A 27,341-nucleotide genomic window follows, 5' to 3' on the forward strand; every position below is an offset into this window, starting at 1 on the left:
GTCGGTTTGGTTTTCTTTTTTTCTTTTTTAACCAGGTGTTGCCCAAATCCCCAGCTATTACCAGTCAGGGTTTTTTCTTTCACATCAATATAGTTACTTTGACTTTGTTGTGGCTTAACCCCAGCCAGCAACTAAGCACCACGCAGCCGCTCGCTCACTCCCCCTGCCCCAATGGGATGGGGGAGAGAATTGGAGGAGTAAGAGTGAGAAACACTCCTGGGTTGAGATAAGAACAGTTTAATAATTGAAATAAAGTAAAATGTTAATGATAATAATAACAATATAATAATGATAATAATAATATCCAAAGCAAGTGATGCACAATGCAATTGCTCACCACCCATCAACCAATACCCAGACAGTTCCCGAGCAGCCATCACTGCTCCCCGGCCAACCCCCCCAGTTTCTATACTGAGCATGATGTCATATGGTATGGAATAGCCCTTTGGTCAGTTTGGATCAACTATTCTGAGCACAGGAAGCTGAAAAAGTCCTTGACTAGCATAAGCAGTACTTAGCAACAACTAAAACACCAATATGTCTCATCCTAAATCCAAAACACAGCACTATGCCAGCTACTAGGAAGAAAATTAACTCACCCCAGATGAAACCAGGACAGACTTTCACCATTTGTACAGGTCCTTGGAGATTAGAGCCCTCCAAGATTTCTGTGCAGGTAGTCTATATTTGGCCTACAGTATATAATTTTTTTTTTGTCATGAAAACTATTTACAGCTTACCTATGATTTGGATTGAATTTTAAGCAAAGTAAGGCAACTTGTAACTCTGTATGGGAAGCTACAATACAGTGCACTGTCAACATCACCTGTTGTCTCTGATTTTTCTTAAGTTCAGCTGTGATGTAGAAGGTATTCAAAACCAGAATCAGCAACAAAAGAACTATGACAGAAGAAAGGACTGAGGAAAAAGTTAAGTAGCATGCCAGCAGTTGAGAGTTTACCCAATGAAGTCGGAACAGTTCATGTGTGAACTGTATTAGTTTATAATTACTTATTGCTTGTGCTATCCAAGATAGCAACTGTACCTCTGAAGGGCAGAGTTGAAGCAGGGAATAAATGGCAAACCTGTGAGGTGCACAGCGCATACTAGCACTTGGAGGTGCATGCGCCCTTGCCCCTTCACAACCACTGATGCTGTTAGGGACATCATGGAACTGGTGCACAGAAGCAAGACAGGGAATTGTGTGGGGAAAAAAGACATCTGTCCTCCAGTGATAGCTTCAGACAGAGCAGATACAGCTTGCCAATACAGTTCATCTTCCCTAAATTATTGCTATCAAATACATTTGATAGCAAATAGGGATTGTTTGGCCAAGCTGACTGATTTATAAGTAAGAAGCTACTAACTTGTGGCCTGCATATTTATCACCGTAATAAAGTCATCTAACCGTAAAGTTGGTATCGACAAACTGCCAGAAAATAAGTTGATTTACTTTTTTTTTTTTCCAATTAAGCCTGCATTTTCTTGCTCCTGATGCTGTTACTGCTGTATTTTCAGTAGTAGGCACTCTGAACAGAACACCTGCCCGCTCCACAAAGAATCTCTAGATCACAGTCTGTATGTCTAGAGTGTATTTAAAGCCTTTGTGCATGCAAGACACTTTGCAGTAGCAAACACAAGTCCCAGTACTTTAGGCAAGGGCAGCTGTTAACTCAGGCAGGAACTGAGAGCTGAATCCTTTTGTGTACAATGTAAAGCACGGCTATGGGGCGGCCTAAGGCAGTGCAGGTTCAGCCCAGAGGAAAGACCAGGAGGGATTTCCATGGAACTGGGTTAGAGCAATTTGGTGACTTGGTTATGTGGCCAGTTCGAGCCTTGGCCGTAAAAGGTTTTCATTCCTTCGCGGCCTTTTTGGGAGGACCGGCTTCTTGGACCTGCCCTTGCAGTTGCACAGCATTGTCCACAGAGGACACTGGAAGTGGGTCAGTGTTGCTTGATGGCTGCAAGAGTGTCTAGGGTCTCAAGGGCAGTGAGTAGGTGCCCCATGCTCTGGCTCTCCTCCTCCTCAGCCACCAACAAAGCAATTATCAGCAAAGAGGAAGAGAAGTTTTGCAGAAGACCCTGCAGCAAGGGGGATCACAGCAGAATCTCTCTTTCCTATAACGCTCTTCAGTGTTACACTCTTAACTAGCTCATCTGGGCCAACTAGCAACTGGCCCAATCATTTGCTGGTGTGATGCAGGACTGTAGCGTGAGCAGGAGCTGCTCCCAACAGGCAGCCTGCATGTGGTAGCCCTGCTTTGGAGACCAGCTCAATTTAAGAGTGTGGTCATGAGCTATGCCAATTGGTCTCTGAGCCAGAGAACGAGCCCGTGCTGTTTAGCTTACAGCTACAGCCTCGGGGACAGATGCATCTGCTCCAGTTTTCTCTCCTTCTAAGAGATCTCCTTCCCTCCTGCCTCTACTCCCTGTCTCCACAATGTTAGTAAATCTTTAGTTACCATCTCCATGTCTGGGGGTGTGTAGAAAGAGCTGAGCTGCAGAACCATGTGGAGGCACCTGTAAGTTCCCTCCTCTATTGAGCTCGGCAGTAAAACCAGCCTGCGCAGAATGCGCAGACGGGGGTTCCCTTCCCAGAGCAATGGCTTCTTCCTCTCTTGTCAGTGTGCAAGAGGCCACCCCAGGTTGCCAGCCTCTCAGGGCATTTCCTGATCAGAACATTGCACCCTGACCTTCTTAAGCATGGCAGTGAAACTGGTTTTCATCACTATGAAAAGCCCATCAGCGATGTAAGTAAAACAAGCACAGGCAAGCTCTCCTGGGTTGCTTGGGATTTTAAGATTATGAAACATTTAAGATATTCTCTGAAGCCAGAGGACGTGTGGGTTGTAGAATGGCAGTAAGGCCCGCAGAACTGCGCAGCAATCGAGACCTGATGGGACCTCTTTGTGTGGCTGCGATTCAGAAATAGTAGCTCAACCTGTTTACCAGACTGCATTGTATCAGTTGCCCACTGTTAGACTGACTGTTACAGGCTTGCAGTTGAAATTACTCTTTCTTTCAAGTAGATTATTGGTTAAATCTCCAAGTCCCAGCTGCTTCCAGTTCCTTCTCTTACAGGCGGAGGCTGCTTACATTAAAACCCACCACTGGCAATATTTGAGTTTCATAAAATACTGAGGACCTGATTTTTTGTGCGAACATTTCCATCAGCACAGAAATGCTACTTTATCCTCACTTTGCACAGATGTGAATGACTACATGTGGCACAAAGCCTTAAGTTGTTCTTATTTGTGGATTTGCTGGGAGGACTAAGGAGCTGCACCCTCTTGCCCCCTTCCCTGTGTCACAGAGCATCATGGAACCGTGCACCTCTTCTACTGCAGTTGTAGCTGCTTCTGGCTCTGATTATGCTGGGATGCTGCTCCAGCCCATCTTGCATCTGTCCACCAGAAATAATCCAACACTAGCAATGCCCTCTGTGTACTAAAGGCTTTTTCCTCCTGCTCTTTTCATCTTTTGTCTTTTGCTTATTGTTTAAGATTTCTGAGACAGAGACAATCTTCCTATGAGTATTTCCAGCTTGGAGCACCGTGAGGCTTAGGTTTCTAGGCAGTGCTGCAGCAACAATGAAAAATAACAATAAAAGGTAGGTGCAGCTAATGAAATCTGTTCAGTTCAGTTGCATCCCATGCTAAACCTTTCATTTTCTGAATCTTTCATCTTCCTGCAGAGATGACAGAATCTTTCCCTTGTGTTTCTTTCTGGTGTAGCTCAACTGGGCAGGACTTTGCGGCCTGTTCAGCAGATGTGGGGGACAGACCCTTCCTGCTGCCTTGCAGAAGTGCGCAGTGGCATGGGCCTGTGGCATCTGCATATCCGGCAGAGTTTTCCCTTCCTGCCATTCACATTCCCTTCCTCCCACATCCTGCTGTTGCTGAATGTATGCGAAACATAAGAGCAGCCACACTGGGTTAGACCAAAGTGCCTTCCAGTCCTGTATCCTGCCTCCTCAGGGGCCATGTGCAGATAAATAAATATAAAGAAACCCTTTAAAATGACAGTTGCAATTTGGGTCCTAAGTTTAATTTACTCCTAAAGTAGTCCTAGGCTTCCTGCTAAAATGAAGTTGGAGTATGAAATATATGGTTCTACGGAATTTATGCACAGAAGCTAACAAGTGAGAATGGTGGAATGCTAATGCATTTAGAAATAAACCTCGATTTCTAATACAATTTACTTCTACAATTTTAGTGAGACAGCCAGCTATAAAAAATTATAGCTTTACCTACTAATTGGAAGAAATGCAATCTTAGAACAATATCAGAACAAATACTCTACACATGGTAGATTGCTTTCAATTTATTTCTACAGTTTCCATATATAAATGCAAATGACCTAATAGATATACCTACATTCAGCAAATAAAGCTTTGTGTGTAAAGTAACCAGATATGGTACCCAGCACTTCACCACATCCTGTCATTTAATCTAGTTGGCATGAACACAAGCTCTTTTGATCTGTACTAACTACCTTTATCTCAGTGTACATCTCATCCTCCTTATCTGTTATGTTAAAAAAGCTTTAATCAGAGGGTTTAAGCTAGTCTTATTGAATTATATTATTTTTCCTCCCTAAAACAAAGCTACATCAAGCTCAGTTTCCTTCTTCCCAAGTACTTCTACATCTGTATTTTGATTAGCAATGTTATGTTTTCAAAAAGGAAAAGAGTCTGTGTTTAGTAGGTTTAAAGTCTTTCTAATTTAATTTAAGTGCAGAAAAAAAAGGCATTTCCAGAGCATTTTAACTGAAAGGTGAGTCTAAGTTCACCTGGGCTTAGGCTGCCACATATGCTGTCCCCAAGTCCAACAAACTGTATCACAACATGGAAAATTTTGGAGGTTACACTTCTTTTCCACTGTCCTAAGTGCCACTGCTACAGGTTTTTTTTAGTTCCTGAAGATGTCACATCCCTGTGGGTTAGCCTCAAGACTCTATTCCCCTTCTTACCCTACGTAGTAGCTGGGGCACAAACCTGGCAGCCAAGTATCTTGGGCTCTCTTCCTGGACTCACCATCTACCTTGCAATAAATCACTGTAAACTCTCCATTCCGGCCCTGCCTCCTCACTCCCTGCATATATTTGGTCTCTGTAGAATACAGGCAGAGATGTAAGTCACCATAAACATGCCACTGAGCCAGGCAGCCGCCTGTCACTGTCCTTTTGCAGGTATTTGTCTTCCGATATGCCAGAGGAAACGTCAGGTACTCACCCCTCTTCCACCGAGTGGCAAGTGCACGTAGGCGGGCAGGTACTGGCGAGCAGATGGATGTTCATGCTTCAGCTTACTCCTGCTACACCCTCTTCTGGTAACTTGCTGATCTGCCCACACATCAGATTGCAAATTCATTAGATTACATTGCAAAGAAACAGGCCTCACAATCACAAAATGCCTAGCCCAGAACTGCCCAATGTGGCTGAGGCCCTTCAGAAACAAGTGAACTACACATACTAACATCTCCCAAACTGGTCTGCTCACTCCAACCTGGGATTTTAAAAGGTACCGTCTCATACTCTTGCTTTTTAATGACTTTGGCCATAACTTGACTTTAAACACGGTAGATGTAAACACTGTCGTGAAATGGTCTGCAGCTCAGGTTACCCAAGTGCAGCCTAACTCACTCTTGAAATAGTTTAAAATGTGATGTTGCACACGGTTAGACAAACACATTTTAAACCCAAGCTACAGACTGACCAGAGGTAACACAAAATTTGTCGGTTTAGTTTTAATATAGCATAGCTGTATTCTCACTGACTTAATCTCATTTAAGTCTGCATTGGTTTAGCATTTTTGGCATGGTTGCTGAATCTCTAGAGGTTTAAAACAGAGACTGACAATAAAAGGGAATGTTCTCTGTGTTTGGATGTACTGGCTTTCTAGTAATTGATAGAAAGGGCTTATGGTGGACACCTGATAAAAGTATCTACTTAGAAAGGCTGAATTATTTAATGAAGTATCTCTGCTGCTCTCAGTAAGACTCACATTAAAAGGCCAAAAAGAGCATTTCGTGTCAGAAGCTGGACTTGCAGACAAAGCAATTCTAGTGCTTTATGTTCTCCCTTAGGATGACTGTAGATGCCTATTAAAATGACCTTTTGCTTTTGGTCTGATTTGAGCATCTGTATTTTTATACTGCCAATGATTCATTAACCCTTTTGTTACAAGTAGCTTCTAGCATCCTTCTTTGTATTCACACCAGATTCACAGCCAAAGAAGCTAGGCTATTTTTTTTATTTATCTTGTCTTCTATCTGAACATCTCCAAAAGCTTTTTCGGTGGCATTTTTTTTCTGGGAGTTGGGAGTTCTCGCAGCTGGTCTGTATGTCAGGCTGTGGTGCTCTGCATGACCCAGGCTGTAAGCATGATGTTTCCAGTGAGGTCAAGACTACAGGATTTGGCCTCCATGTCTGCTCTGCAAAGAACACTGACTCCACAGGAGTCGATATGTAGTATGTACAATGAATGAGATACATCATAATAAAGGAGTAATTACATTGAAGATGTCTGTCACTTTGACTACTTTGGAGAAAATATTCAGTAATGTTTTCTGTTGTTTTGGGGACGACAGGGAAAAATCAATAATCATTCATAAGCTTCTCAAATGAAATGGTTTCCATTAAGTACCGGATGGCAGTATAGCTTTTCTTGGATAGATTTTTGTATAGATATCCATATACAAAATCATAACATATTTTCAGAGTGGCACCAGCATAAAACAATTGAATTTATATGAGCTGTATCTCAGTCAGATTTTGGCTGGGATAAATGTAAATCCTTAACCCCTCACTCTCTGCTCTTGAAAACCAAACAAGCAACACAGCCATTTTAAGCAGAAAATGAATGCTTATATACCTCATAATCCTCTGAGTGAACTGCCTCAAGAAATTCCAAGACCTATAGCACTCCGTATAAGAACTCCAGTTAACTGAACGAAAGTATAAATCCGTAGTAGTTTGGAGCCAGTAGCGAATCTATAACAAATGTAAACCACTAGAAGGAGACAAAGAGCCACACTGTATGATCGTGAAATACTCTGAGTCCAACCTGTACTGCATTAATGTTGTACGTGGTTACAATCTTCTACAGAGTTGGTTGAATCTGAACATTGATCAGCATGTGTTGCATTTTCCTTTGATCTTGTAATTGAAACAAAATATTGGGTTTAGGAAAGAAGACTCTGGCAGAAACTTCCTACCTAATGTTTGGTAAATCAATTAGTCTATGAATCAACTTCCCTCTCTGTATTTCCCAACCTGTGACATGCGAATACTGAGGTAAGAACGAGCTAAACATATGTCAAGTGTTCTAAAGTCCTTGTAGACACCTGGCACACTGGAAGTGCAAAGTATTACTTTATTTAGGAGTTCAGGTCTTCCTATTTCTCTGCTGCCCTTCAGACTGTTGCATTTCTGAATTCTATTTAAAAAAAAAAAAAATCTCCTAAATTCCCTTTTACCTACAATGCATATTCTGTAGTTGTACTAGTAAAAATGAACAAGATAAAATAATTAAGGCCAGGTTTTTTGAAAATAAGAAATGGTTATGAGAACTCAATGAAACATTGTATTATTACACTAAAATATTAGCAGACAGTAGGGATACTACTCCCTACCCCAGTGGTTCTACTATCCTTACGTGCATCCCACATAAAACTGAAAGGCTCTTGAAGAACCCCTGTGTTTGCTGCTTTCATAAATACTGTTATTAAAAAAAATACATATATTATATTGCTTTTTCAGCCATTTTTGGTTGAAACTGAAAACCTAAACCTCTAAATCTCCTGGAGGAAAAGGAGATGACAAGATGTAAACAAGTAACTGCTCCATCTGAAGATGTTTAGATATGTTTCCAACTGCGGGCAGGGAGAAAGACTCTCATTTGCAGTTCATACTGATTTAATTAGAATAAACATAGTATAGCACGTAGATGTAAACCAACTTATTAAAAGGAAGCTCACTTTTGCATTATTTTAAATTGCACCAAAGGCACAGAGAAGTGCACCGAAGGTAGATAAGACCCCAAACTTCTAGTCCTGTTCCCCCTGCGAATACACTCGTCCACTTTCCCCAGCCTTGACCTCGTCCTTCTTCAGCCTGGACCTGTTTTTCCCTTCCTTGAGAAACCCTGATGCTGAGTAAGCTGGCTCAGCACATTCCCTTCAGGCAACCAGCCACGACTTAATCAGCCACATACACTTCTGCCTAACCTATAGTTGGGAACAGGCCCTCTTCAACCACGCTGAAGGATTCCAGTGATCCTATCTTAATCTGCCTCGGAGGGGGCAGGCTGCAGACTTTAGTTACAAGAAGCTTCAGACGAGATTGTGAACAGAAAGGAGGCGGAAGAGGTCCTTGGCTAGTGACGCCAATACTTGTGATGCGGATGCTGACTCCTGTCTTACCATTTATCAGAATGTAAGTCTTGTCAAATGCGGATCTTATCTTTGGGAGCCGCAGATGCGTTTGTACCATCTCCCAGTCAGCGAGCCCTCGCCGTGGAGAAATATTAATCCACTGCATTTTGAACCCGGATTTATCTGCTGAAACCTTGAGGAGAAACACAGCGGGCACGGTTTAGTGGTGGACTTGGCAGTGTTAGGTTAATGGTCGGACTCGATGATCACAGAATCATAGAATGCTTTGGGTTGGAAGGGACCTTGAGAGATCATCGAGCCCAGCCCCCCCTGCAGTGAGCAGGGATTGAACCTGTGAACTTGGCGTTATTAGCACCATGCTCTAACCAACTGAGCTAACCCGGCTGGGCTCTTAAAGATCTTTTCCAACCTAAACGATTCTGTGATTCTGTGAAATTACAAGCCCTAACGCTACTCCACACGACCCTCACCGGGGGATGAGGTGGGGGTGTGCACCCTCCGTCAGGAGCTGACGCCGCCCCCCGGACGCCTCCGTGCCAGCACGGCCCCCCTGGCCTCCAGGGACCCCTCGAACACCGGCCTGCGCCTCCCCTGCCCCGGGAAGCAGCTGGAAGCGCCTGGGAGCAGCCGGAGCCACGCCGGCTCTTCACCTCCTGCCCCCGAACGAGCCGCCGGCCGAAACGTGTTTGCTGCCCTCAAGAAGCGGCCCCACCCTTTCTGTCACGGATGGAAAGCGCTGTCGTCACCGTAAGCGGCACGTCACCGTAAGCGGCACGTCACCGCTGCTCCGGCGACACGCGGCGAACACCCGCAGCGCGAGAAGCGGTAAGCTGCCGGGAAGCAGCGCGCACACCACCCCCCCCCCCCCACGTTACGCAGAGCCACCTCAGGGCGGACACGCGCGTGGCAACGGCCGCGGCGCTGACGTCACCGCTGCGCGCCGGGGGAGGCCCCGCCCCCTCGCCGCTCTCCCCCGCCCCACGCGCGGCGCGCGAGGCTGGGCCGCCTGCCCGGAGGTAAGCGCGGCGGCTCGCGCCAATCCCCTGTCCTCGCCACCCCGCGCGTGGGGCTGCCTAGGCGCTTCCCCTCCCCCCCCCCCCTCCTGCCTCGAGATGGGCTCGCCCGCTTCCCCCCCTTCCCCGCCGCGGGGTGGTATGGCTCGGGGCCTCGCGCCGCCGGGGGGAGCGGCGGGCCGGGCCTGGGGGTCGGCGTTGTCATCCCCCGCGGTCAGGTCGCTGCCTGCGGCCTCGGGTTTTTTCAGAGGCGTTTGAAAAAGAGAGAGGTGCGTTGTGGGGAGCCAGGGTCTGTGATGGCCGGTCACACGGGGGTTCTCTCGGCCCCGAGGGTTTCGGTCTGTCGAGAAGAGGCGCGGGGGGGGGGAGGTTGGCAAAACCAGGCCGGCGGTGCGCCGAGCAGCTGTGCTGTGTGGGCCTTCAAGGGTACACCCAGCTCCCTCGGGGAACCTTCTCACCGAGTGCGTTCGGGAAGTCGGCTCAGACGCTGAAATCCCATTTTACCGTGTCTCTAGCGGATCGGTGAGGTGTTCCATCTTTCCCAAAGAGGTGTTACAACGGGAGATTTAGGTTATAAACCGTTGGGAAAGCCTCGGTTTGCAGGCGTATCTACTTCGCCCGGCGTGCGTGTGATCGAGGAACCTGTGTGTGGCCTAAGAGCTAAACTGGGCTTCCAGGGGAGCTGTGAGTCAATGTTAAACAGCCCAAGTTGTTCTGCTGTCGCTGTCCCAAATGCGTGGATGCCCCTCCATAACTTCCCAGAACTGAGGGTCAAGTTCCGTGTGGTACTGATTCTGTTAGTGAGCGTAAACGCAGTTTAATGAGTGACTTGTTTAATTACCCATGAGAAAGAGAATACAGACCACAGACTTTTCAGCTGGCGTCACGCCTTGAGGATGGTTCTACCTAGGAAGGTTGTACTGTAGGCAGTAAATGGTTACGTTCCTATTAAAAGTCAGTAAAATAGTGTTGCAACTCCAGAAGCCTTGAGAATTTGGTAATTGTTGTAAGAGTGTCTTTTTCAAAGGGAAGATACGGTTTGCATGTACAGGCCATGGTTAAAATAGTTCAGCAGCGCTCCTTTCCCTTAACAGAAAGGCAGGTGATACTTAAAATTACTAAGCTCAAGTACTTTGTAATAAAGTAGATCTCGTTACGGTTCTCCCCTGTTGCTGCAAAGGTGAAGATGTCCCCTTCCTTATGCTTTGTCACAGCTTTCTGACTGCAAGCCTAGTTGCTGCTAGGAACTTAATAAGGGACTTTGACTTGCAAATTAACTTTAGATTATGCTAATTAAAAGGCCTCATTTTTGAGACCAAAACGGAAAGACTTGATTGTAAAATAAAATTGAAAGGTGTCTGGCACATCTCTTGGTTTTAAAAATATAAAAGAACGCTTCCAATCAAATACTTGGATATTGCTAATCCTGTGGCAGCATGACCCTTGCTAAAGAAATCAGAAAGCACTTAAGGCTATACCCCAGAACATGAGGAACTTGAAAGTGCTTTTTAGAATTCTTAGACCTCCTATCAGAAATACATTGCAGAAATCACACAAACCTTTCTGATAAGTACATTTCTCTTTGAAGTGGTTTAACGTTTTTAGAATCAATTCTTCATCTGTGCACAGTTGGTCTGCTTTTCATATGAACTGCCAGCGGTTAGTAAAGATTGTTTCTTTGTTTTTAGTGGCAGCAGTAGAAAATTGTAGGATGTATATGGAATGGAATGGTGAACTGAGAAAAACATCAATTCCTTTAAATAAATAAACAGTGCACTGGAATGGTACTGGTCACCACAGCTCCAGGTAGATGTTGCAGAACCAGAGCTGGAAAAGAGAGCACAGAAAGAAACAAAGGTGGCTGATTGAGGGGTAACAATGAGAGTGAAGCTTGATATTGTTAACTTTAGAGATGATGCCAAGGGGATAAGAGACTACGAAAGCTTTGAGGTTACAGACTTTATTACCTTTGTCTGAGCTCTCTTTGTTCACTGTAACTATTTGCTTTTCTCAGTTCTTCATGCAGGCTTGCTGTGAGGCATTCTGCTGGCAGTGTTCCCCATACACTCTGTTCTGTATAAGCTCCATTTTTCTGTGCTGGGAAATTGCTCGGGTTCCTTTTTCCCATCTTCCTCTACTCTCCTGGTTTTTTGTTCTCCTTTCCGCGTCGGGCTGTGGTTACTGCCATGCCCTTTCTTCCTGCGCCAGGCCAGAGTGCATCTCTGTTCTCGATCCTACAAGGTTTTATTTCATCTATTTCACTCCCTGTGAAAACTCCATGTCCTCAAAAGAGGTTTTCCTATTACTCCCTCAATTCTGTGATTGTGTGCATCCCTTTTCTTTGCTCGTAGCAGTTGGTCTCCTTTTTCTCAGGATATCAGCTGTTAAATTCTATTTAGGGGATAGATAGAAAAGATTTTCCCTGTTTTTCTCCTGCATCAGTAAGATTGATGCTTAGAACACCACATCCCACAGTTACTGCGTTATGTTTTGGGCCCCTCAATACAAGAAAGACACTGAGGTGCTGGAGCGTGTTCAGAGAAGGGCAACAAAGCTGGTGAAGGGTCTGGAGCACAGGCCTTATGAGGAGCGGCTGAGGTAACTGGGGTTGTTTAGTCTGGAGAAGAGAAGGCTGAGGGGAGACCTTATCGCTCTCTACAACTACTTGAAAGGAGGTTGTAGCGAGGTGGGTGTTGCTCTCTTCTCCCAAGTAGATAACGATAGGACAAGAGGAAATGGGCTTAAGCTGCGCCAGGGGAGGTTTAGATTGGATATTAGGAAAAATTTCTTCACAGAAAGGGTAGTCAAGCATTGGAACAGGCTGCCCAGAGAAGTGGTGGAGTCACCATCCCTGGAAGCGTTCAAAAAATGGGTAGACATGGCACTTTGTGACATGGTTTAGTGGGCATGGTGGTGTTGGGTTGATGCTTGGATTGATGATCTTAGAGATCCTTTCCAATCTTAATGATTCCTAGTTTTTACTTTCATTATAAGTGATCCAGCCGCCAAGCCAGGAGGCATGGGGTTGCTACTCTACCCTTCACTGATTTAGTGGTGGACTTGGTAATGTTAGGTTAATGGTTGGACTGGATGATCTTAAAGGTCTTTTCCAACCTAAACAATTCTATGATTCTATGTTCAACCAAAAAATGAGTAAATATGCTTCTAATAGTTGAACAGAGTCTTCTTAGCACAGTCAAATAATGAACACCCAAAAACAGATTGGGGTCGCTGTTGTAAACAGTAGAGAAAGGTACTACATGAAGTGCAAATACAGGAAATTGAATTCTGATAAAAAGAAGTACTTTTTCATGCATTGTGGAACTAGTGGGTAAAGGAAACGAAGGAGGTCAGCAGTTTAGAAGGATTAAAAACTCCTTGGCTTTAATTCTGGATATTCATGGTGCCTGGTACCAGTGGAGAGTGGCAGCAAATTTTAGAAGCGGTAGTGAACTCCATAGTTTAGAGCATACAGGAGCTATAGACTGGAGGCAGGTTATTTCCCATTCACTGCAAATTTGGTAGGACAGAAGTATTCAGTATTGATTGCTGTCACAAACAAAAACCCACTGGAATACAGACATACTGAATTTCATCCACTGTAACGATGTGTAAACTGTTTTATGCAAGGAGACAGTATTTTGCTCTACAAGAAGTTCTTGCTAGGTTCAGTGCAACCAAAAGTATATTTTTTAAAGACCAGTTTAGACATACAAATTTAACATCACTTTAAAGCCCCAGTCTTGAACTAAGCTGTGGTAGGATAGTCTGAATGTGAGAGCTTTTATGAAAACCTCTCGCTAAGAAGTGTTCTGGACATACCTAAAGACAGCTGGTTTTATCATTGTACTTACTGAAGGGCGTACTGACAGGTTGGAGCTGGACAAGAGCCAGGGTGTACTGGATTTGTTCAGAAGAGGAAACGACTATGTCATCAAAGATGTGGAATCTAGGACAGCTGATTACAGAGAATAAAAATGTTTTATGAATCATGCAGATCCGAGTTGAAGGTTTACATCAGAGTTGGTTTGTGTGGATACAGATGGGGCGGCAGTGAATATGGGTTGTTTAAGCCAAGCTGAAATACCTGTTTTTTCATGTGATATTCCCCATGGGCTGAAGTGTAAGCGAGCCTCAAAAATACTATTCCCTCCCTTTCTTTTAAGACAGATCAGAATAAACTTTGCAAATCCTCTGAGGCTGGAGAGACTTTATCTCAGTGGCATCAGCAAGAGCTTGATGGCTGTGAGCTGTTTCGTAGGGTTCTTCTGTGCACGCTAAGATGCTGACTGGAGCCTAGCTTTGAAGGCAGGGTTAAAAATGATTGCTTGGGCTGTTGCCCATTTTTAATATAGTGCAAAGAGTGCACTGGATAACTGTCATGGTGTATTGGGTTTCTGTGGCAAGGTTTTGGTAGCGGAGGGGGCTACAGGGTTGGCTTCTGTGAGAAGCTGCTAGAAGCTTCCCCTATGTCCAATAAAGCCAATGCCAGCCAGATCCAAGATGGACCCGCCGCTGGCCAAGGCCAAGCCAAGCAGCGACAGTGGTAGTGACTCTGTGATAATGTATTTAAGAAGGGGAAAAAAAAAAAACAAATGCAATGGGACACAAACTGCAGCTGGAGTGAGGAGTGAGAATATGCGAGAGGAACAGCCCTGCAGACACCCCGATCAGTGCAGAAGGAGGCAGGAGGTGCTCCAGGCACCGGAGCAGATTCCCCTGCAGCCCCTGGTGCAGCCCATGGTGAGGCAGCTGTGCCCCTGCACCCATGGAGGCCCACAGGGGAGCAGATACCCACCTGCACCCGGGGATGCCAGAGCAGGTGGATGTGCCCGAAGGAGGCTGTGACCCCCGTGGGAAGCCCGTGCTGGAGCAGGCTGCGGACCCGTGGAGAAAGAGGAGCCCAGGCTGGAGCAGGTTTGCTGGCAGGACTTGTGACCCTGTTGGGGACCCACGCTGGAGCAGTCTGCTCCTGAAGGGCTGTAGCCTGTGGGAAGGACCCACGTTGGAGAAGTTTGTGGAAGAATGTCTCCCGTGGGTGGGACCCCACAATGGAGCAGGGGAAGAATGTGAGGAGTCCTCCCCTGAGGAGGAAGGAGCTGCAGAGTCAATGTGTGACGAACTGACCACAACCCCCGTTCCCCGTCCCCCTGCGCTGCTCGGGGGGAGGAGGTAGAGAAAATCGGGAGTGAAGCTGAGCCCGGGAATAAGGGAGGGGTGGGGGGAAGGTGTTTTAAGATTTGAGTTTATTTCTCATTACCCTACACATGTTCTCACTCCTCTCTCCTATTCAGTTTTGACTGATAATAAACTAATTTTCCCCAAGTTGAGTCTGTTTTACCCATGACGGTAATTGCTGAGTGATCTCCCTGTCCTTACATCGACCCCTGAGCTTTTTCATCATATTTTCTCTCCCCTGTCCAGTTGAGAAGGGGAGTGATAGAGCGGCTTTGGTGGGCACTTGGCATCCAGCCAGGGTCAAATGACCACACGTGGCTTGAGTTGGGGTATTTTTAAGGGGATCAGGATAAACCCATTGGTGCTTACTTGGTATTCCATGACTTTTGCAATGGAAGTCTTTCTTGCAAACAAGATTGTGAGTTGACATTGCAAGAGCGCTCTGACTAATTGAACTAGATGTGCTCTCCAGCTGCCCAAAGCTGGCTTGAAAGGCATTGGTAGCAAAACAGATCTGTGGACACAGTGATGACTACTAGCGGGCAGTTATTTCTTATGCAGCAATAATGCTAAGGAATGTCTGTCACAGATTAGAGCCTATCGTACTTAGAGCTTTGCAAACGTGCAGTAAAGTGGATTTCTCTGCCAAAAAGAGGTTTGTGATCAAAGAACTTAGTCATGATCTCTGGTAGCTTTAAATTTAAGATGCTTGTTCCTTGTTGCTCTGTTATCCCATAGCCACAGCAGCGAACTACACTGTTAGAGCAGAAGGGACATCTCTGCTTTGCTTGCGCATCAGCTGCATTCACTGCAGGTTGTGAGTCAGAACTCATGAGAGGGAGGACAGTGTCAGTGTTTAGGAGCTGACAGAGACGGTTTGTCATATTGACGTTGCTAATGCATTTGGTTTGAATTTGAGAGCGTTTTTATATGCCTTGATCAAAAAGTTTTGGGTTTGTTTTGGTTTTCTTTGTGTAATCTGTAAATATCCACGAAAGGGAGAAAAGTCTAATCTGATTTTTTTAGATGAATAATCTGAAAAAAAAAAAAAAAGATCTGAGCCTAGTATGAAGACGAGTTCTTCTGGTGCGTAAGAAGTAGGTTAAGAATTAACATGAAGTGTGAAGTGAGTTGCAATATTAAGCAGAATGAAGGATGCTAAATTACTTTTGTGTCTTCTGTTTGCGTGTTACAAAATATTTGAAGTACACCATTTTTATTCTGAACTTGGCAGTTTTAATTCCAGTTGAAAACCATGTGCATGACACTGAGCATTTTTTAATTCTGTCTTTTGGGGTTTCCTGCTGCCACATTGATATATGCGTGTAGCTTCCATTACTTTCACCATGCATCTTCAGCAAAATCTTACATAGAGGTACCCAGGGCCTAATTAGAGTTTATATCTTTCAGCATGACAGATAGAGTTTTGCTATGGGGCTGGGCAGGAAGGGAGGTTTGGTTTTGCTTTTTAAGCCAGCTGGCAATTACTTTCTAAGGCTTGTGTTAAAACACCAGATATATTCAGAGATTATTCATAAAAGCCACCTGCAAATTGTCTGCAGTTTCCCTTTTTCCTTTTCTTACCTTTGTATGCCAGTCATGGGTGTGCTTTTCTTGAAAGGAGTCTGCAGAGTTCTTCTCTTCGTTCTCCTGAAAGATAAATGTGGAGATGGACAATTTTGCTAGTTGTATTGTGCACAATCATCTGTATTTTGTTTTTATTTAAACTTCCTTAATACAGCATTTAACTCAGTTGGATCTTCGATCAATAGCCACATTAGCACTACGGCAAACTGCTTCTGATTGTCACCCGTTTAGGCTTTTTTATACAGTCTGCAGATGATGATATATTTTCTGTTGCTTTCTCCTTTTCATATTTGTGTCTTTTCTGTGGTTCATAATGTCTGGTATTTCCCTCCCTTCCCTTTTTGCAGGTTGGCTGTATTACTTGCTTTGATTTATACTGTGTTGACTGGAGAGAAAACAAGGTGTTCCTTGTTTTCTAAGCAGAAGTTTACATAAATGTAGTCATGTTTCTGAATAAATGAGATTTCAGAGTTTTTCAGAAATTTCAGAATATTCAGAAATTTTCCACCTGTGGAAACTCATTTTATAAGACAATTTTTGATCAGACTTAAATGCAATGAATAAGATTTGTCATGAAAATGGTTTACTTTTGCGATTTAAAGTCCTTTTCTTCCTCAATTTTTTTTTTTTTTAAATACTGTTTTCCCAAAAACTATACGGCAGTTTTTGTGCTCAGGGTTAAAAGGGAAAGGTGTTTCTGGTAGAATGACATTATGAAGTCATACTACATTTTTCATCACTATTTTTTTGCCTCAGTCTCCTTAATCAAAGTAGGCCTAGTCTCTTCTATTTTATGTTTATAGGTTGTGAACTTTCCTTTGCATTCTCAAAATTAAAGATCTTATAAAGTATTATCATCATGCAAACAACGACAGATTCTGTGTTCTGCATGATAAGTGTTAATACTTGATAATGAAAATGCTGCCTTATCCTTATTTCCCTTAGGCTCCCCTGTTATTCACACACTTACTCAGCAAAGTATTTTCATAACTTCTCTTATCTGAATATTTGTACTGTCCTTAATTTTTTTAAGTTGAATCTCTGTGCCAAATAAAATTTGGTTGAAAGTCAGCAAATCCAGCAGAGAAAACCTGTGTAGTAAACATTGACTTGAGGAACTGAATTCAATTTCTGCTTGTTCAAAATACGTAAACACTTGAAAAACTTCGAGGAAAATTTTGTTTGTGGTTTAATAACTGAAACATAACTATTGAGGGCAGTATAGCCTTTAGGTATGTTTAGAGAATCACTGATGTGGTCTTAGTTCCTCCCATCCTTGGCTTTGTCATTCTGCAGGTGTGACTGTGCAGTCTGTGTGTTGATTTTGGCAGAAACAATTTTGTGGAGCTTCCAGTGTACACGTTTTCTAATGTAGTGTAAGTCTGCTCTTGCTGATTTAATGTTATCAAAACCGTTCTAGGCTGTTGACTGCTGCCTTACTGTTGGCATGTGCCAACACCGTAACATATCCTGCTTAGAGATTAGTAATGCTGAAACAACAGTGTAATGAAAAGAGAGGGGTCCCTACGCAGCAGGAGTAGGAACTTGCTAGTTCCTGTTGAAATGAACAGAAAACACAAGTTCAACAAATTCTTCCCCCTCCCTGGGCAGAAGGAGCGGACTTATCAATGAAGGGTACTATACATAGGCTAATGTGCAGCCTCGTTCCATTGAAAGCTGATGCATTTTTTTCCCTTCCCTTGCTAATTGACAGTGTCAAGTAAATACTTTGTGATACCAAGGCAAACTTAATTATTTCTGGTTCATGAGACAGCTATTGTAGAAAAATACATTTTGGACTGTATCTGTTATTTTTCCTTCTATCTTCCTATTCTTTCTCCGTCTCATTTTTTAGGTCTGGCTTGGGATATTGGAAAGAATATCATATATACTCTAGTGACTGTTTGTCCTTGCAACTGCTTTAAAATAGCTCGAGTTAGTTTAGATTGGTAACGCATTCCTGCTACAGGAGTTTGGTGGTGGGTTTGTTTTTTTTTTTCCCTGCAGTTGCTGGTGCTGGATGCCCTGATAAAGACAGAGAGTGAAAAGTTGGAATTTATTGGTATGTTCATGCACATCCATCAATTTCAGACCATAGTAGATTAAGTATTGTAGTGACAGTAAGCTCTGTAGATGATTGTTGGATTGGATTACACGTCTCCCTGTATGTGTAAATGTGTACTGACAGATACCTTCTAACCACAATTAACTGTATTAACAGCTGGGAAAATCTAGTTTCTTCTGTAGCTTTGAGTACTTTTTATGCTGTATTATATGACTAAAAGTTAACAACAGGCAGTGTTTCTGGACTCTTTTAATCAACCTAATGAGGGTGATTATAATGCAGGTAGCCAGGACAGAAGGAAACAGAAACAATACTATCATAAATGACAGACATAATTGTATTGGTATTTTGCCTTTCTGTTGGCAGCATCTTGTAGCTCCAGCTCGGCTTTCTTGCTTAGGTCTGCTGCAGCTGACTGAAACAGTATTTACATGTGTGTTACATGCTGGGGTAGGGGGCATACCGTCGACATGTCGTGGTTAGCATTGCAATTCTGTACTCAAGCTGAAAACTCAGCTCTGACCAGGATGAAAAGTCATCTGAGCTGAGTAGGATTATAATTCTAAACTGTGCAAACAACAGCAGTGAAACTGGGCTTGTTAACTGGCTGATCATATTTCATATTTCTGGAATCACGCTAGTGCAGTTAAAACTGGAGTTGCAGACAAGCTTGAGTAGCTCCACACTGTTTTTCCTCCCAGTCTTCCTCCTGTTTGACCTCCAGGAGACAGCATAAATAAAAAGAAACCTCTCTCACACATACCACGCTCTAGCCAGGAAAAGATCAAATCTTTATCTAAAACAAATTCCAGTGATGTGACAGCTGTTTGCTGTTTCCTTGCAAACAGCACTGGCTGTGTGGCTTGGTGTTCATAGATCAAATTTTCAAAGTGCAGTTTCTCTAACTTATGTTCCTGCTCTCTGTACTCAGCAGCTGGGTAGCGGGATTATCACACTGATCCTAAGTAGGAAGGACTGGAGTGATCCAGGTGCTCCCACCGTTCTTGATGCAGCTTACAAAATGGGCAGGAAAATTATATATTTCTTCCTGTCCTTCCTTATAACATTCAAAAAAATTGTTGCTCAATCAGTAGAAGTTGTAGAAAGTAACATAGCTTTAAGTAACATTAACTCCCCAAGAGAATATGTGATTTATGATTTGAGAGGAGTTAAAGATACCGATTGTAAGCCAGCAGCCAGATGGCTTGGCAGTAGCCATGCCATGTTACCATGAATGCTTCGGGATTTTTCACATCATTGCTTATCTCACAGTTGCTGTGCATAGATATGTCTACAAGATTTCCAGAGTATTCTGAAATCCCCAAATCAACTCAGTTTTGTTAGAGTTATATCGCAGATTATAGTACCCCACAGAGAATTCAGAAAACTGGATACAGGGTTCACAAGAATAATTTTTTGGGCCAACTCCTAAATTTAGCATTGGAAGATGTAACTGACCCTGACATAACTGGTGCTGCATAACCACTCTAAAGCTGAAGTAATGTCTGTTCTTAAGACAGGCTGAGGCCATATCCCTATTGGGTTGTTTGTTTGGTTTTGGTTTTGTGGTTTTTTTTGGTTTTTTAGTGTCCTGCCTGTTGCTTGTTGTAGTTCTTTATATACTGTGATTTATAGAACACTTTTTTTAAACAAGCAAATAATTTATTTCTATCACAGACCATAAAAGCTAAATACTAGTTTGGGACTGTTACAAGAATAGGTACTACAGTCATTTGTAATGCTCCTTCATGCCATTTTGCACAGCGGTTAGGAGATATCCCTGAAATTACAGGACCTTCAACTGTGTCACTATTGATGGTACTCGCTAGAACTCTTCAGAAGTAGGCATTTCTTAAAACATTTAATGAATGAATGCTAATACTTTGTATTGTAAAATAGTCTTTTGACTCTGTAAGGACTTAATGAAAAGGATTATTAGTTTTGTTTCCTCTTTCCAGATGGAAATGTCAGAAGATGATATTAATATGGAAGAATACCCCACTGAAATTCACGATTATCTTGCAGCATTTGAAAAATCTCTTGGTTCTGTAGATGAGATGCTGAAGACAATGATGTCAGTTTCCAGGAGTGAGCTTCTCCAAAAGGTAAATAATCTTCCTTTTGACAACCTTTTTGTTATTAATACAAGAATATGTGGGAACCCAAACTGAAATAAAAGGTTCTGTTGGCTAGCCACTGCACAGAGAAATAACAAATATGACACTTCCTACCCTTGATAGCTAATATTTGAAATTCTTACATTTCTAAGATATCCAGATGGTCTTACAAAACAAACAATGAAATTTATGCTCTTCCAAGCTGAAAAGTGATGATCCTACCAGTGAGTCATTTAGGTAGAGGACATTCTAGCTTATTCCTGACCTTCCTTAAAGTGCACGCTGAGTGCTCTTTCATAACGGAGGGGTCATTCACATTTTTTTCTGAGACCTTTTCACAACAGACTTAATGGAACTTGGTATACCCAGAAGGATGTAAAGGCAAATTGACAGCAGTGAGAACTGATCTGATTCTAGAAGTCTAGACTTGCAGAACCTGGTGCTTGAAAAACTGAGCTGTCTCCTCTAGCTGTGTTATAAGCACAAGTCTGTAAAACGTGTTTTTTTCAGGGCATAAAGACAGGGGCAGGGTACTGCCTGCAGACTTCATACAAGCCTCTCTATCTTCTAACATTTAAAGCTTAACATGTAATTTACTACTTTAGGGCAAGAGAAAGCCAGCACATGAGGGAACTTCTTTATGCTCTGAGGATTTCTAACACAAACACATTATGAAGAAAACAGTCTTGACAACACCGATCTTTTGACAGTATCCATGTTAGAACTAGTGAGCTGTACAATGATGTTATCAGAGTTTCTGGAAATCCTATAGGACTAAAATAATAAATTGACTTTGACAGTCGAGGCAAAAAAACCCTCATTACTTTTACTCTTCCTTTGCTTTACAGCCCTAAGTATTGCACCATGCGTTGAACACACAGTGTACCATGTGTAGTGTTAATGTTCATTGACTGTCCGTAGCATACTTTATTCATATTTGAGCTTCAGTGATTTTAAGACTTTTTCTTTTTCTTCCACTGATAGCAACAACTATTTTGAATTAAGTTTCTGTGGAAAAATAGGGACTTATTTCTGACTATGGAAACAGCAGTCTAAGAGCTATGCGTCAAGAGATTTTTGTGCTTTTGGCCGTATGGGACTGTGGCATTTAACATCAGACTGGGAAAATGACATGAACACTTGCAGAGAGAATGGTTCTGTGACGGCATGGAAACAGGCATAGACATGGTCTCAGTGAATTTGTGGTGCAAAAATGTGCTCATTCGTGGTGTATATTTTTATGAATACATTCACAATTATAAAATGTGCATATTACTAAAATCTGTGCACATACTGCTTAATGTGCAAATGTGGTGGTCTTTTTTTCATTCTAGTTAGAGCCTCTTGAGCAAGCAAAGATGGATTTGGTTTCGGTGTACACGTTAAATTCAATGTTCTGGGGTAAGTATGTGGTAGGAAAGTAGTATTTATGATTGTGATTTGAACACCTTCTAGGCAGCTGCAAACATTAAATAATGATATTTCATAGCAAATAATTAGAAACTTGTAATTACTCTCAGGACCCAAATTATTGCCATCCATAGGATAAATGATGTTGAAACTCCAGATCAAAAATTGGTATTTACAAAAGCTGACTTTGTACATGCATGAGGATGTTTCTTTCTGTTTTCTCATGGCAACCTTTTCTGTCCTTTAAAGGACAGAAAGTTTAACCATGTTAGAATTTTTTTTTCTTTTTTTTAGCTGCAATGGTTGATGATAATAGTTTGTCAGATACTTAACACGGTTAACTCCAATTCTTATTAGTGGTTTTATGTGGAAACTACAGTTTTCCTATGTGACTGATTGATTTGGTCCTCAGTCATGACAGCCTTCAGTTTCAAAAAAACCATGTTTTTTTCTTGTAGTATACTTGGCTACTCAGGGAATCAATCCAAAGGAACATCCAGTGAAACAAGAACTGGTAAGATCTTACGCTGTATGCACTGCAATATCTAACTTGCCCAGGACAGTTAACTCATACAGAAGTAAAAAAAAATGTTTATATCTACATTTAAAACTGGTATGTTGCCATAATAGCATGCATATGCTACATTGTGTTACATAACTGTTCATGTGCCCTGCTGGGCTCTCTAAATTAAGAAAGTCATATTTTTAGTTCCAAACAGTACTGTTTCAAGCAAAGTTGTAGTGTCTGCTGAAATTAGAAAAGAACAAGATGATGAATGGTGTCATCCTATCTTTTCTCCACCTTTGTTTGAGAATTGGATTCTGAACAGAGCAGCTTTTCACTTGTATCTGTTAAATGGAAAAATGTTACATGTCTGATAATAATTTATAACTTCCAGTATGGCTTTTTTTTTTTATATAAATACTTGGAATCATGTTAATCTCTGAGGCTGCCTTTTCTACTTTTGTATGACTCTATAGTGTGGCTGATTTACTAGTGAAGACGGGAAAGAGCCCCCCCTCCCCCTTCCAAGTCCTCCATTAATTCATTTTCTCAGCAGTAAAGAATCCAGTTCAGCAACAAAGCTAAAAGCTTTTTTGGCACCAGTTGTATGTGTATTGTCCAGTAATTCTGCATTAGTGACATATTTACAACCTATAATAAATCTTTTAGGTTTGTCTTTATATTCCATTTAGATGCATGACTACAGTATAGAAGGCTGGCTATCTTGAAAATTCTGCTGACTGAAAAAATCAAATCATTTAGCCTGAAGAAAAAATAGAAATCAAAACTTATAGCTACCTATTTTAATTCCTGTATAAATGAAAACATTAGATCTGGGCAGTTGTAAAATACTTAGCTTAAATGTAATCCTTACATAACCAGCGGAACAGAAGATAGGACTGAAAAATGTGGAAAGCTAGCCTGAATAACAAGAATACTTCTATTTTTAATTTGGTGAGGTTTTCAGTAGTCTAGACTGTATCATATTAAAAAATGGATCAGTTAATATTTCATGGGCTTACAGTCAGTTTCTTGTTCCTCCTCTATTACATAGTGTCTGAATATTGTGTTAATTTAGCGATACTAAAAAATAAATTTTATCTCTTCTGCTGTGGATGTTTTATGCTGGTATTTTACTTCACAATTGCCAGTCATTTTAACTCTGAAGAATGAGTGAATTATCATAGGCTAGATTCTTATCCAGTTCTCTTTGCCTTTTACAAGTATCAAGGTGAATAAATGCACATTCCTTCCTTCTAAGAGCATTGTGATGTTCTTATTCATGTGGAAAGGGAATAAAAAAAGACTTTGTCACGATTGCTTTTTTTTTTTTCAGAATTGCTCTCCTTGTGTACATACAGGGAATACACAGGGATTCAAACTGTATTAATAAAACTCACATTCAAGCTATCAGAGTTCATTTCTTTTGTTACATTGACATTTGTCAGCTCCTTTTTCCCATGTTGATACATGTAGGTTTGCCATCTGTTCTCATTAGCCATCTCAGTCACCAAAGAAATATTACAGTCCATCATGATTTCAGACCCTGTAAAGCTCTCCTCATTAAAGCTATGTTTTTGATACAGAAAGAGTGGCCAACTTTTTGACAAATCAGTTGCTTATAATGGTCACTGAAGAATTGAAAATCAGTTCAGTAGTGTAGGTCTTGTAACTTTTGTTCCAGGTTCAAAAAGCTGTCAATGGCTGTGTGAGAAATGTGTGGGTTACATAATATCAACATTTATTTAGCTAACAGTATCCATAAATGTTCTGTTAATCCACATTTATCATTTGGGTATCAGGTATTAGACATCTATGTATATATATGTTACTGTTGTTTGTAATACAGTAACACCTAAAGGCCCTAGTGTTGAAGGCCATATTAGGCTAAATATGTAGACATGAAATCTATCAACCAAACTTTTATGTATTTTACAGAATTACTGTAAGTGTCCTCTCTAGTCAGTGAAGAGAAGCAGGCACTTAACAGAGGGTGATTCCCATCTTAGAGGGGTTTAGTTACCCTCTCAAAGTAGTTTGCTTTATTGATTGCAGAAATAGATGAGGATGAGTAGGCACATAAATGAGATTGTTAAGCTGGGAGGGTATACTTAGGTGGGGCTGAATCCAAGCCATGCTTTGTTCAAAAAAAGCTCTAGACACCAAATGACTATGGTAGGCTAAGATGGCAAGAAAATATCCCCTTGCTTTATGGAATGGCAGTGGAAAGAGGCTTTTCTTGTTATTTATCATCATAAAAGGAGCCTCTGGTACAGCTGGAAATTCATCAGGCTGCCTTAAATAGGTTCATTGATAAGCTGCCTTGACCATTTCAGGATCTTAACCACAAGACTTCTGTGTAGTTGCATGTGTAATGCTTGTAATGTCTTTGATTTTGTGTAAGATGCTTTTTGCCTTTGCTTGGACATGCTGAATTTTCTTTTTTCTGTTTTTTTTTTTTTTTCCTTAGACAGTAGTCAGACAGTGTAATTCATCTATAAATATGTCAAATATCTAAATATTATTTTGCCATTTTTTATGTAGGCCAAACTCCAAACTGAGTTCAGTATTTTGTTTTCTAACTTTGCTGGCAAGAACAATTCTCATCTCGCTGTAAATTAGATGCAGAGTCTTCATCTCTGTAGGACTTCATGTTCCTATGACGGTGGATGCCGTGCAAGTATTAGTATGGTAGGTACCTGTGATGGAAAATCTGCTAAAGGAGAAGCCTCAAGTTTGCGAAGAGCCTGGTGTATATATTTAAATTATGCTATTTTTCTAGCTATTATAGAAATGTACAGTGTGGAGAGCTTCTACGCATTGATTTTATTTTAGCAGCAATCTTGGGAGAATGGTGTGAAATACACTTTTTTTTTTCTTTCCCCCCTTTTCCCCCCCGCCCAGGAGAGAATAAGAACATACATGAACAAGGTCAAAGAAATAGCAGACAAGAAAAAGGCATCCAAACTTGATAAAGGAGCTGCTTCTAGATTTGTAAGAAATGCACTCTGGGAACCAAATGCTGAAAATGAACATACCTCCAAAACTCCTGCTAAAGGAAAAAAGAGAAAGATGGACTAAATTTTTGTTTCCCCTTATATAAATTAGACACCTAGAACTTATTTCAAAATTTCAAAATTTGTTTTGCATATTGTATGCATCTTGCAGAGGTGCTGTATAGCAACATCTTGATTAAGTTATACTTAAGAATTGTACAGGATTGTATTTTATTCAGAATGCTTGTCACTGTGGTAGTCACATTATACGTGTATCTGAAAGGGCCATTTGATGCAGATGCCAGAGAAGTAGCATTTCATTATTCAAATAATAATGACCTGACATACGCTTGCTGGTAATAGATACTAGTGATGTTTTGCTGGTAATAGTACTAGTGATGTTTTGCTGATAATACCTAAGAATTCGGGGTTGGTTTTGGGGGGCTTTTTGTTTGTTTGTTTGTTGGTTTGGTTTTTTTAACTGCTGAATGATTGACACTTTTTTACATGTACTTAATATCTTGAATATTAAAAAGTCTCAAACAATGCTATCCAGTCTGTGGTCTTTATGCAAGAGCTGTGGTTACTTTCTCATTACATCATTGTGTGAAATGCTGTATTTGTAGAGTTTTGTAAGGTTTATTCACTGTGTTAAACTGTTTCCTTTTCAGCTTCTGAACTTGAACGTATGCCATATTCCCTTACTTCTCTTGCCTCTGAGAAAACTGAACTTCAACAGCCACAAGCAAACAGCCTGGATTCCACTCTAAGCCACTGTGTCTAGTCAATGGGAAAAATAGGTATCTCCCAAAGGGCAATTTGTAGGGCCCGAAAAAAGGAGCAGGCTGGGGACAGTTATTAGGAAACAGCACATGCAGGAATTTGATTGGAATTTTGGCTGCAGTGCTCATCCCTTACTGCTGACACTGTGAGAGAGAGAAATATGCTGAGGTGGTAGGAGTGTGGTCATCCCTTGTAGTTTCTCAAATCTTCATCAGGGAAGGCATTGTCTGGTGCCGTAAAAACTACTGCTCTGTTTTGCAGATATTCTGTTTGCTTTCCTAAAAATGTGAAGCTTAGTCATTTAGGGGAGAGATGGCGTGTTAGTTTCTTCAGAAGAACCTCGCTAGTTCCTTTTTCAATGCACTGCAAAGCAAAACTCAGTATCAGCCCAAAAGCTGTTTAACAGTTAGCAGTAACCTAACTACTTATGAAGGAAAAAGAAACAATTTAGTTCACCAAAATGCAGTTTGGGTAGCAGTCTACAAAACAGGCTTGGAAATACTGTTACTGTGAAAGACTAAATGATAAGAACAAATGAATCCAGTATAACTGTAGTACTGCAAGCTGAATGATGTACAGTGGATGGTTACTGTCCTTACAGAGTTGTACTGCATCATGCAATGTAGAATATGGATTAAACTGAATTAGGTGCTAAAATGCAGGTTCTCTTGTCATTGACTATCTAAAAATATGTATTTGAAAGTAAAAGTTCAATACATTGACAAGTTTAATAAACTCAAGTAATTGTTGCATATCTCTAGAAACTTTTTCAGTGACTGGTATGAATTTACACATTTCTGTTTATGATGAACTCTTTGAATAAATACTAATTCCTTCAATCCAACTAACAATGCTTGTATATATGTTCATGTAGGTACCTAACTTTGCTGCCTCAAATCTACAGGACTGCTCATGTGAGTAGGCATTTCAAAGGCCCATAAACATTTTCCAGCTAAAATGAGAATGCTTTATTTCTGCAGGTTAATGTCATGGTTATGCAAAACAAAAGAGCTGTTGGACTCGGGAGTCTTTTTCATTCAATTAAGGTTACAAATGCAAAAAACCCCAAGTGCGTTCTTGACCAAAGACAGTAATACTCCTGTAAAGCAGTTCTCTTAATGTACTCAGTAAGTTTGGACAGAGTTTATTTGGAAGTCTGTATGTCCTGTCTTGTACTCCTTTCAACATGATACTGCAAATGATACCTGTAGACTACTATAAACAGATTTCTGGACTTTGTGTGGATGTAGAGGTCTGCATGTGCAAAGAATGAGGTTCAAAATGTTAATCT

The 27,341-nt window shown here is 41.6% G+C and overlaps 1 protein-coding gene across 3 annotated transcripts; it reads left to right on the top strand.

The window, feature by feature from the left end:
* The first annotated feature begins 9,379 nt into the window (after positions 1-9,379).
* C1D (C1D nuclear receptor corepressor) lies at positions 9,380-26,831 on the top strand. 3 transcript variants are annotated; one of them, XM_075708079.1, is made up of 6 exons: positions 9,609-9,678; positions 18,182-18,236; positions 20,198-20,344; positions 21,691-21,757; positions 22,225-22,280; positions 25,176-26,831. In XM_075708079.1, exons 3-6 carry the CDS (start codon positions 20,198-20,200, stop codon positions 25,350-25,352), a joined length of 447 nt encoding a protein of 148 aa, XP_075564194.1. In that variant the 5' UTR covers positions 9,609-9,678; positions 18,182-18,236; the 3' UTR covers positions 25,353-26,831. The 3 variants fall into 3 exon arrangements, with proteins under 3 accessions (XP_075564195.1, XP_075564194.1, XP_075564196.1); XM_075708080.1 differs by lacking the exons at positions 9,609-9,678; positions 18,182-18,236 and adding an exon at positions 9,380-9,412; XM_075708081.1 differs by lacking the exon at positions 18,182-18,236.
* The last annotated feature ends 510 nt before the right edge of the window (positions 26,832-27,341 follow it).

Source organism: Pelecanus crispus, chromosome 3, assembly GCF_030463565.1.
Source record: "Pelecanus crispus isolate bPelCri1 chromosome 3, bPelCri1.pri, whole genome shotgun sequence".
NCBI lineage: Eukaryota > Metazoa > Chordata > Aves > Pelecaniformes > Pelecanidae > Pelecanus > Pelecanus crispus.